The sequence below is a fragment of the Tuber melanosporum genome, assembly GCF_000151645.1.
Source record: "Tuber melanosporum whole genome shotgun sequence assembly, scaffold_168, strain Mel28".
In the NCBI taxonomy this organism is placed as follows: domain Eukaryota; kingdom Fungi; phylum Ascomycota; class Pezizomycetes; order Pezizales; family Tuberaceae; genus Tuber; species Tuber melanosporum.
Genome location: NW_003298828.1, coordinates 59,931 through 72,187, shown reverse-complemented (window position 1 = coordinate 72,187; position 12,257 = coordinate 59,931). Strand labels below are relative to the sequence as shown.

Here is a 12,257-nt window from a genome sequence, read left to right as displayed (position 1 = left end):
TCATACAGTACCGAAAGTCCAAACCAAATCCTCACACCCACCTGCCGCGCCATTTGTCGGCCCCCCCGGGGCGTTATATATACATATGTCATCGTCTCAAACCGCCCAGATCCTGTCGTTATAAATCGGCAGTAAATGTCCGTGATTTCCCTTCTCACGTTTATCACCTCCTATCCCTTCTCCTCAAGGCCTTTGGGGAGATGACAGCTCATCCGCAACAGCCTCACTTTAACATATCCACTTATCCCTTCCGGGAAATTCTCCCAAGCCTCGAACTCCGATTATTCCTTACGGATACCCCAGTTCGTTCCGCCCATTTCCAATTTCCCTCCTCTGACCTCAGGAATATAGATCTCGAAATAGTATCATACAACACATGGCACGTAGTGCTATGGCTATGGCTTAACGCTACCAAATCACGCTCCTCGAAAACTCGGGTTCCCTATCATAGTTTCCCGGGTCGAATCCTCCTAACGGACAATAGGGAATTGCCCAAGAGGGAACAAAAAAACCACGTGCTCCCAGAGGGGATGGGGCGAGGGGGAGCAAGGGATTGCTTGGTATCGTATTACCAAAGGTCAGGCGCTGGATCCTCGCTTCCCCTCTCTGCGGACGTGTGGTATGATAGCCGCGGGGGGTTGTGGGTAAAGTTTTCCAAGAGGTGTGGTGCGGCACAACTGTGTCTATAAAGAATTCCCGGGTTTGGTCTACCTCACCGGGATGTCAGGCTTGTAGGGCAACGCGGGGGAGTCATGTGGGAAAAGAGGGTGGCCTATGGGAGTTACAGGGTGAGCCATGAAGATCACCGTCACAACTTGACCTGAGTATATGCATATCTAACGATCCCTGGCTGCCAGTCCCAGCTATACACATATCCCCCGGGCCCCTTCCCCGCTCCTAGCCAGATGTGCGCTCTCCCTGCCATACAGATTTCTCCCTATTACCCCGAAGCTCTGGGAAGAAGAGAGCAAGTGCGGACGACAAGCTGTTATCGGTATATCGCTTTTCTGCTTCCAAGTCATGTTTCTTCTTCCTCATACCCACTCTTGGCCCCACACTCCGCTGCACGGCCTCCGGCCCCCAATCGCTTGCAGGAGCGCTGTACGGCTAATATCCAAACCTTTCTGTTGGAGAAAAACCAGAGGTCAGCGAGTGAAAGCAACTCAATCAAAGCTGCGATATCCATGTGTTCCGGTCCGCCTCTCGGAGTGACAAGTGAAAGCAAACTGACAAAGGTCCCCTATGCGTACTGGGATAAATTAAGAGCTTTCTAAGCCGAGTGGCCCTCAAATTATCGTGGATACAAATCCCTTTTTTCTTCTTCTAAATAAATCTTCCATACAAGATAGGTCCCGGTTCTATTGTTAGTGGCATCTCTCGGGAAACGGGTATTGAATCCTTCACGTCCCTTATGGTATCCCTCAGGTGGCCGTTTTTTACTTTGATCCTTAATTGAGGGGACAGGGGGGACCAATGGTCTCGGTGTGGGATTGGGAGGTTGTGTACTGCAGTAGCAAGGAATGGTGCCATCATGCAGATATGAGCAATTGGTGTAGAACTACGCTACCAAAAAACCAAAGAAATTGCACGAAAGATGAACTTCGTCAGGCAGCGTAGCACCCCCCGCGACAAAAAAGTGAATCCGTGAAGAAGGAAATTGAATTAAATTCGAGTGCATAAAACAGGCTACGATAACATTCACTTAATCCATCTGGCCGCCCTAACCCTATGGGGGCAACAAAACTCCAGACGTCCAGGGCAACCCTCGCAGATAGAAAGAACATAACTTGAAAAAGACATGATAATAACAATAATAATACCATAATAATAATAATATTATGATATCATAAATAAAAAATAAAAAAACTCCCTTGCCTTCTCACACCCTCAGAACCCCCCAATTCCACCCCATTCCTTTCCTCCCAAATTTACCACGAATCGTCAGAAACGGCAATCGGAATACTGCTGGAGTTTTCTGGCCCGTCCGTTCCTCCCATATGTCGATTCCCACACCTTCTCCTTCACCAATTTCTCGGGTAGTAAGGTATCCGCCCCACCTTGGCACGCGCATCAGCATGATACGATACACAGCGCACAGCGCAGTAAGTTAGCCTCGGTTGGCTTACCAGGAGAGAAGGCCAAGTCACACAGCTCAAATGCCGGCCTTATTCCGCAGATCGTCCGGCAGCATGCTTCGAAATAGATCTCGGAGATCTGAAACATATAGTACCATATTTTTTTCCCCAATTTTACCACCTCGAGTACCGGAGTTGTGGCCCTTGGGCATCGTCGGGGTCGGTGGCAATGTATATTTTTAAAACACACAAACGCTGGTAATCCGTCTTGGCAAGCACTGCACTGCTCACTGGTATCTCCAGGGCTCTTGAAAGCATTTTCATTTCTCCTTCACAACAACACCATTTCCATTGAACCCCGCTGGCCCGAGAACTCCAATCTTTCTTTTGTGGGGTTGTGCTCTCGTCCCGTAACACACCTAGGAGTAACTAGCATGTGGGTCGCGAGTGATCCCGTGTGATCCCGAATGCGCTTATGTTTGGATAGAAGCATTTTGGAAGGAGAGAGGTGTTGGCTTACCCTACAGACCTGTCTATCGTACTCGAGTAGAGGTAAGGGGGGGTGTAATATCTTCTTTCATTCGAGGGGTTTGATAGATATGATAGGTATATTGTATGACGGTACATTCGGTATAATAGTTCGAGGACGATATGGATGGACGGGGTATGTTGGCAGAGAGCGTGATATGCTGGGGTATTTTATTGTATGGCGATTGGAAGGGTGACAAAGCATTGGGGGTTAACTTGTGGGCTATATGCATAGAGGAAATGACAGGAAAGTTATTGCGTGGGCGGTAGACACGGGTATCTATGTGACTTTTTGTTTGTATTCTCCCGTATATGTTGGGTAGGATGGGTAGATGTGTCTTGGGTATACTTGAAACGTAAAAGAGCGGAAGATGGGGCAATTTTGAGATGTCGCGGAAGGCGGGTGGGTGGGAGATTTGATGAGATGGTATAACCTATAACTGAAGAAATGGAAATGAGAAGAAAAGGAGAGAGAAATTACTTGTCTATGATAAGTGGAAGACCTTCAAGTCCAAAGGCAGAAGACCACGTTTCGACCTCCACGTATTCGTAGAGTGAATGATATCGGCGCAACCCTCAAACATCCAAGCCCAGCCGTACGCCAGATCCTCGGTGGCCTCCCAGTTATACGGGTCCCAGGGATCGCCCCACACAAGGAAGCCATTGTCTCCTAGGCCCCTCCCGGGCCCCATGATGGACGAGCAGAGCTGGTCCAGGTCGTACGAGTGGCCTGCGCGCAGGAGATTCTCCCGCAATCTGGCAGATGGAAAAACATCGATCCAAGGATGGTGTATGACCGAGACCTGTAAGAGGGTTGGGCGGAGGGTGAGTGGGAGGTGCGCTGTCTGGGGAGTTAGGATGGGGGTCGCTTCCACGCTCCCAAGGCTCTCTAGGACACCGTCCTCCAGGGAGATGCTGTTGAAGTCGGAGATTCTATCGTGTTGTGCCATCTGCTGGATCGTAAGGCCGAGGGTCTTGATGTTGGACTCGAAGGCGCGGTGGATGCTGTAGTAGAGGAGATCGATGAGGTTGCCGTCTGCTGGGAGTCTGGGGTCTGGTGGTATTGTTGGCTCTTTGGTGACGGGGGCCGCGCGGTCGGTGGCCTCCTCCGTGAGCAACTCTATGAAACCCGTGTTCATGTAGAAGTTAGGGACCGCGACGCCTATAGTGCTGGCAGTGGGATGCATTTGTCCTGCAATGTCGTTGCCCTTTTCTTCTTTTGGCTCCGAGGTTTCTCCGGAAGATTCAGGATCCCTTGGTGGTTGATTTCCAGCAACCAAACTGTCTCCTGTACGCCAGAAACACACTATTAGTCAAACCCACTCAGTGGAAGAAACCAAGATCGACATTCCGAAGAGGAAGGGATTCTCCCTATGCAAGAAGTGACCAAGATTCGGCCACATTTTCTCTGCGGTGCCCCCAGATGTGGATGTGTATGTGCGCGATGGATGGATGGGTATTTTCAATTTGAAGCTTACCAAGAGCATCACCAATCTCAGCTGGATGACTGTGGAAGGCACCCCCCGACGCTGAACCTTTTTTGGCGGGGTGAAAGAATTTGATTTTCAGGTTGTGCTCACGGGCTCTTCGCTGTCCTGTGTGATTTCACGTTTGATTGCAGTTAACGCAAAGGACTGTCCTCCTTTTTTTCTTACCAAGGAACTGCCTGTCCTGGACTTACTGTATGCCCGCTGTGCTAGGCGGTTTTGAACCTTCCTACGTTCCCGTGGATCACTGATGTTTGTCCAATCATCGTCCAACGCTGTCGGTTCGCCAGGGTCGGTGAGCTCCACACCTTTGTTTCCCTCGTCTGACATGATTTCTGTTTTTGTAGAGCTGGCTATACAGTATGTGTGTATGCTTGGTGCGATTGCTGTAGTCCTGAAGAGGGGATTTTGGGGTGAGAGCGCTTAAAGCCAAGGTGCCGGTAGAAAGAGGAGCTTTTGAACGGGGCCCAGGAGAGAGTTTCATTCCCCTCTTCCTCCCTCTAAATCCTTCCTTCCTTTTATCATTTTTCACCCCTTTGTCTCACAGGCAAAACCTGATAATGACAGGTGAGTCTTGATATCAGACTGGTATTATTAAACCTTTTGCTATTTCCATGATCGCCGCACGAAACCTGCCGTAAGCTTGGGCTAATGTGGCATTTCCGGCGACTAGGTCATTGGTATATATGTAGGTACGGGAGGTGTGAAGGTTCTCATATAAAGTGCCACCTTGCCCTAGAGAAGCCTAGTGAAATGGATATCAAACCCCAAATTCCCCCAACCATTTTCATTACTTCCCAAGATCTGGAGAAAGGCTGCAGGAGGGAATTATCTGACGGACCAGTCTCCTTGTGATCAACCGCAGCATGTCTTTCAGGTGATTGCATTGAAAATCCCCATACCGAGGACACGATACCTTTCCCGGTCTGATCCAGTCCGAATGTGGTGCACCACCACGGTATGATACGGTGGCGGGTTTGATCCAAATTTCCCACAAAAACGGGAATCAGATATAAGTTAAATTAATGATTTCACAGGGCCATATTCCGCACCACGCAGACCCAAGCAAGGCCAAGTTCCAACATTCACATGAGAGAGGTGCTCAAGTGAATCAACAATTTGGATGTCTGCTTGGTCCATAAAAGCAATCCTTAGGCTAGAGTCTCCCGATATGGACGGATTATGTCACCGACATCACAAAGCCCAAGACCGTCCGAGACCTTTTTGTAATTGATGTCCTTATTTGTCAATTTATGCGTGGTTTTATGTTTCATTCCAGTCTCCCCCCCAGCTCCCTCTGACGGGCCAACTATCGGCACTTGGTGCCGGTAGGTTAGTCGACTACGGCTACTCCCTCCCGCTGTCCGCTAAGATTACCCGATTTTGGGTCAGCCATAGACGCAAATACTCGTGGTTTCTCGGAACAATTGCTACTGCGATGGTCAGATTAGTCTAGTCCACGGCCCACCCACCAGCCTTACACTAATTGTACTCACTGTGAGGGCGAACCGAGTGACGTTATGCCATCCCCTCCACATTTGTGTCATGACTTAAGTCCGGGACTCATGGCCCCCCCTACAAAGTCCATACCTGGAAATCTAGGTGCGAGGGCAAGCCTCCCCGAGTACAAAATTTAGTACGAATACTGTATTACCAATTGCGAATTCGTGATGCGTGTGCAAGGCATTATGGAATTGTAAGCAACTGCGTGTGGAGTAGTTATCGGGGAGGGAGAGGTAGAGTTTTGGGCTCTCATGTGAATGAATATAGGGTATGATATCTCATCCCGCTGCGAAAGATCAATATAGGGATTTGAACGCCAAGTATTTGATAGGGGAAAATTAGCTAACTCAAGCGCTCCCGATCCCCGAGGTATCCTCGAAACCCTTCTTTTGCCTCTCCTGAGTAATATGTATCAAGAGCCAAAATGGTCCCCGAACCTAGCTATCTGGGTGACCTCCCGGGGAGGGCGCACAAGCGCGACGCCCCTACGGAAGATAGGAATCACCTTTGCGGGCCAACCCAAAATAAACTATCCGCCAGTATCCCCCCGAGTACCCGGACCGCACATAGTAAGTGGCAGTAACGCAGTAACACAGGAATGTTCGTGCCCGATCTTTTATACCCGTTCACGATGCGGGGCCGAGTATCACGAGTTCACATCAAATCTTTTAACACAGCAGTGGATAAGAAACAGTCTGACACCTGGCCGCGCATAATGCAGAGGTGTATCTCGCAGCAAAGTCAGAGTGAAAGGCTTCTGAAGCCATCGAAGAGATCCTCCTCAAAGAACCACATGCAAATATCAGCTTTATGAAACTTGATATTATGGGTTTGGCTGGTGTAGCGGCCGCAGGAAGATATTTTTCTCACCTATATCCCCCCAAAACCCCTAAATAGCAGGCCTTTCGATTGACGAAGTTCTAGCAAACAGCAAAGAGCCAACCACCTCCACGACCCAATCGACAACGCAGGTGTCACAGCTAACCCATACACCGAATCAGCAGACGGCAGTGAATCGAAATTATGGGTATTGTCGCAGCGTCTTGAGTAATGACAAGGGAATCCACATTGCGAACACACGCAGCTACCAATGCGAATTGTTGGGATGCCTTGTCAAACACTTCGATTACGTAAGCACATAAGGTGGGGGGCGGGCTTTTTCCCGGCCACCCTCAACCCCCAACCCGATTATCACGTGCTTTAAAGGTATTTTGACCGCCCTTGAATTGTAAGCCAAACAGATATTTTTCATCTTTTTGCGAGTATTGTACAGGCACGGATGCCAGAAGTATAAGGGAATTGCAAGCATTTAGCAGGCCTTATCCCTTGCGAAGGATGTGAGTATTTATCTCGGGAACAGCCCCCTTTATCCATTGAACGTTCGATACGTACATCGGGAGTAAGCGGCGAAGTCGGCTTCTGTGCCATGCGAAATCTGAGCCAGGTGGGTCAAAGGCTGTAAAGTGGCCCGAGAGCCTGACTGCAAGCAAGAGCAACAGCACCTTAGTAATAGCTTGGGCTTGATTCCTCAGAATTTTGTTGAGGATATGGAGGCACCAATATTGATGATACCCATCCGAGCTCTCTTTCACTTCGGGTCTAAGTTGAGCACAGCGAAAATCATGTACTATCATACTAACACTGCTGGGAAGAGGGTACTAGATTTGAGTATGATACTCATACAATACTATCTATTGGTCTGGAAAATGGACATGTATGATATGATATTATATCATAAAAAAATGGAGAAAAGTGCACGAACTAAAAACCCAAAATAACCAAAGAGTCGGTAGATATAAAGTAGTCCAGAAAACGAGTTTACCTTCTCAGCATGAACAGTTTCACAAAATTATTGCATCATAATAAATATGATTATAGGGTTAGGCTGGTGGGGGGTTCAGATATTGAAAGAGAAGTCAACTTGAATTATTGAATTTTAATAGAGACTAGAGGATAAAGGCAAAAACCTAAAATGGAAATCTATAAGCAATCAAATATTATTATGAAGGGCACAATTTATGATAGCCACATGTTTTAAAGTAAATGATTCCCACGGCCTATTCAAATATTGCGGATTTTATCCCATCAGTTATCATGCTACTGATGGACAAGACAAAAAATGCGTATGAAAAGCCAGACCTTCCCCCTTCATATCCACAAGAAGAGACAGACAGCTTAGTGACTGAAAACGTACTAAATGGTATTTCAATTACTTACAGTTTTACCACTTCATGTTACAGGCTTGCTTCTTCCTATTCCAGTTTATCACTTGGTGTAATCTGTGACTATTTCAAGTTCTTTAAGAAACCTTGAACGTAGGTGGCATCGAATAACAAAAGTTCTGTTATCATACAACATGTGCCGGCAGTTCGCAGTTTTCGTTTTTCTTGTTTTTTTTTCCTAAGGAAAGTCAGCCAGATCGAGAGCAAGAGTGCAATGGCGGAAAAAGCATCGGTAGTAGAAATCATAGGATCATCGGGAAACGGCGAAGAGTAGGGCGCAATTAATTTTACCGCTCAAGTCCCCGGGACTCCCATTTAAGCTACTATACACGTGTTTACTCTTCTCTTCTCTTCTCTTCTGTTCTCCTCTGTTCCCTTCCCCCCTTGGAGGCGTCCACCGCCATGTAATCTACTCCGAGCACCTACGAGTACACCCCACAACAAACGCCAGCGTTACCATCATATCGGTAAGTCCTTTTCTCCCCATAAACTCGCATTCCCACATTCCCACACACCTCCCAGAAATAGCTCCTACACCAATATCATATCATTCCCCTCTCTCTTCTTCGGCAATAAAAATAAACCACATAACAACTTTCATTATCACTTCTACAAACTATATAAGCCGCTGGCTCCTAACCCACCACCCCCTCCCCGCCCTCCAATCACTTTAGCCATTGGAGACGTAAGAATCACAAACTCAACCTCGAGTTAGCATTAGCATAGCCTCTTCCCCCCGAAAAGTGCAATGGACTTCAGCGATATGAGGCAAACCCTCGGAAGCTCCCCGGCCACTCACGGAACACCGACATCCCGCACGTGAAGGAGCTGAATACTCGAGTAGACCCCCCCGGGCCCGCTCCCAAGGAGTAGGAGGCGACTGGGGCAGATTTGGACTGCACGTTCCGGGCCTGTTGATACATGAATATCCCTCCCTCTGGGTGGCATATATGTACAGTACTCTCTGCTGGTCGGGAATGCGCTTTTAGAAAGCTTGATCCGTAAGTGGCACCGGAAGCGGGGCCTCTCGGGATTAGCCTGCAGCAGGCGCTGGAATATCCAGGGACCCACCCCCTGTCAGATAAAGGTGCTTGCACAGGTCTATTTGCTGGTGCCAGCAAAGAGTTCTAAGAGTAGTGAGTCGGTGAGTGCTTTCCTCACGTAGCCAAGAGGGCCGGAGGGCCAAGGGGCCGGGGCCGAATAGGTACGCTCTGGACGTGGATCTAGCGAGGAAGTTGTGGGTTTGGGCAGAAGAAGAATTGCGGAATAAGGGGCTTATTTAAGGGAATTTCGGTGAATTCCTCTTTATAGTTTATTTTTTCGTCTACTCCTCTCGCCTTTCCTAACCCACGTTTTCCCTTCCCAGAATTATTATTATTATTGTAGCGATGTTGTAATAAATGTTACTTACATGGACAATTCCCCGGGGCTAACCTTGTTACAGCACCTTCGGGTTATCCCTTAACTTTAATTAAGGTTAAAAAGTTCCTCCCCCAATCCCAATCAGTTACCGGTACGGGTAGATTACGGTACTCCTCCTCTGATCGCCACCCTGTCACAGAATATCACTCTTGTGTCCTACCGCAGCAATTTTGGAATAAACTTCTTTCCTGCTATTGCCTTAATTTATATTATTTCCCCACCGAGACTCCCAGTGCCGTACCGGTACTGGAAGGATAAGCTTTCACCCATCCTGCTACTCGGTTATGACATTAGGGAATCTCGCTTGGACATTGGAGCTAACTCCCTTGTCGGGCTCTTCGTATCTTCCCCCACGCATCCATCTCAACTGGGAACCGAAAGAGAATCTCTTCGCTGTGTTTTATCCCCTTAATTCAAGGAGAGACATTCTGGACGTCCCAGCGTCGCTCTCAATCAAGTTTTCACGGTATTAATTTAATCATCAAGCTGCCAGTATAACCATAAACCCTTTGGCTCCTTAAAAGATGAAAGTTACCCTACTTCAATGTGCTGTCCCTCGTATATTTAGCTCAGTTTCCTCCCATGTTCCATTCTAAAAATAATAAAAAAGTGGAATACGTATCATTAACTGAAGCGATGACTCCCCCCCCCTGGGATCAAATCCACTAGGAGTAGAAATACAAGATTGTATCATACCGGCACTCCCCCAACAAACCAAGATAATTCTGTACAGTGCGGTTCTGTAATCTGTGCGTGGTTGGAAGACTTGTTGAACCCGACTCGGTACAGTAACAAAACAAAACAACCCAGTTAAATGATGATCGGAAGACTGTCGTTTGTCTTCCACTGTCGCTGCTCTTCATCGTCTCCATCGCCAAATCCCTTCCGGAAAGTTTCGACCATGGCTGCCCCAGCTAATTCTAGAATCGTGTTTGATCTGCAAACTGCTGGGGAGGGGACCGCTACTGGTGGGGGCAATAACGGCAGTGCAAGAATTGGACGGTTCGCTAATGCTAGAGGCGGGGTTAGCTTTGATACTCCAAGCTTTGTCGCGCAGACTTCTAGAGGCGCTGTTCCGCATCTTTCTGGGGATAACTTGAGGGATCACACGGACGTTAAGGTTGCTTATGTCGCTTTGGAGGATTGTGAGTTTCCTTTTTCCCGTTTTATTTTTTCTTTTTCAATTCCCTTGGTTCTGGTTGTGGGTTACTGAGCGAGTACGGTAGTCATCGAAAAACCTCATGGCAATGTACCAGTGTGTAATCACCCCTCGACACTGCGAGATTTCATCTCACACCCTTCGAACTCGCTTTTGATGCTTGCGCCCCGAAGGTCGCCACCTGTTACTACTGCCGCTTCGAATACGGATGCTTCGCTTGCCATTCTCACATCTGTGGGCTTTCGCGCGTTGAAAGTGGATGACTACTTCAATGCTGTGTTAAAGTTGCGACCAGATATCGCCATTTCTCCATCAGACCTACCCCATCAGACACCAGGAAAGAATCGTGGGCCGAAGATGGTTTTTCGGACTGAGTTATGGCTGGGAGAGCTCATCAACCGGAATGCCTCCAATATATCCATATTCGCACCGGTATTACCGTTAGATATTGAGCGGCAGAGCTATTACTTGGGCTATCTGAAAGAACATATTTCCTCACTATCGGGGCTCGCACTGTATGATGCCCGCTTGGCAGTGGATCTGCCTAGCGATTTAGAGGGATTACCAAGATTAAGTCTCGACCAGGCACAAACCCCGCATCAAGTTCTTCGGCAAGTTAGCTGGGGGGTGGACATGCTCGACTTGGCGTTCCTGACGCAAATGACGGACGCTGGTATTTCGCTCACGTTTCAATTCCCTGGGGAAGCTTCCGGGAAGAAGGAAGCTCTCGGTGTTGACCTCTGGAAAAAGGAGTACGGAACAAGCATAGAACCCCTAGCAGCGGTGTGCAAATGCTACACATGTCGGAAACACCACAGGGCTTACGTGCAGCATTTACTCACGGCAAAAGAAATGACGGCTTGGGTACTTTTGCAAATGTCCGTTCTGGCTCCCCTCTCTAAGCATGGGTGATTGATTCTAACAAACAGAACCTCAGTCACAACGCTAAGATCATAAGTAATTTCTTCACCGCCGTCCGGGAGAGCATCGCCCGGTGCACTTTTGAAGAGGATTGCAAGATCTTTGCAGAAACCTACGCAGAAGAGTTCCCAGAGAAGACCGGGCACGGGCCTAGGTACCACTTCCCTTCCGTTGGCCCACGAGGCGCTTTGCTGATATAGAACAGATTACGCGGCTACCAATTCAAGTCCGAGGGCGGAGCGAAAAAGAAGAATCCGAAAGCTTTCAATAAATTCGTGGGCGACAAGGAGCCATTGGTGGAGGCCGAAGCCGTGCTGGAGATCGGAACTAAGGGGTTAGATCTGGATGAGGTGTTGGATGGGGTTGCTGAGATATTGAGTGAATAGAGGCTTCCCTTAGAGATACATCATTGAGAATTATGATACCATGTTTGGGGGCGATCATCTGAAGAAATGGTCCACCCAGCATCAAGGGAGATGCCCGAACATCCAAAGCCACACTCGACTATTTTTCCATGATACAGTACGATACCCCCAACCAATGCTTACCTCCCATATACCCCATACATGCCAATCCTGTATCCCAAGAGAAGGAAGAAATTTCCCGAGTGACAACCGATGACATCCGGCTCGGGCCAAACACCGAGACGAAACCGGCCCCCAAATTCTCACCTTCTGCCACTCGTGCACTGCATGCAATTCCGACTCGGACAACCACACAATGTAATACCGACGTCACACATCAGCGTCACCGTCCGCTTCTAGTACCTTTTTTCGGAAGTTGCTCGATAGGCCCCAAGGCAAGAATGGGGATCCCTACTTATCAATGAAAGCAGGAGTAAAAAACGCTCGCCAAGAAAAACAACGATCACGTAATTCCGGAAGTTTCCAGCAGAAGTCTAAGATGTGAGTGACGGGACATGAGTGGAGGCCACGAAGTC

The 12,257-nt window shown here is 48.3% G+C and overlaps 2 protein-coding genes; one reads left to right on the top strand and one right to left on the bottom strand.

Annotated features, from left to right (window-relative positions):
- Positions 1 to 1,645: 1,645 nt before the first annotated feature.
- Positions 1,646 to 2,797, bottom strand: GSTUM_00003338001 (uncharacterized protein). XM_002836939.2 has 2 exons: positions 2,127 to 2,797; positions 1,646 to 2,057 (listed from the first exon to the last, which is right to left on the bottom strand). The coding sequence occupies exons 1-2, from the start codon at positions 2,221 to 2,223 to the stop codon at positions 1,942 to 1,944; spliced, it is 213 nt and encodes a 70-aa protein (XP_002836985.1). The 5' UTR covers positions 2,224 to 2,797; the 3' UTR covers positions 1,646 to 1,941.
- A 7,157-nt stretch (positions 2,798 to 9,954) lies between these two features.
- GSTUM_00003337001 (uncharacterized protein) lies at positions 9,955 to 11,517 on the top strand (the record flags this gene model as incomplete). XM_002836938.2 has 3 exons in its annotated part: positions 9,955 to 10,382; positions 10,464 to 11,274; positions 11,334 to 11,517. The coding sequence occupies exons 1-3, from the start codon at positions 10,139 to 10,141 to the stop codon at positions 11,515 to 11,517; spliced, it is 1,239 nt and encodes a 412-aa protein (XP_002836984.1). The 5' UTR covers positions 9,955 to 10,138.
- Positions 11,518 to 12,257: the final 740 nt, after the last annotated feature.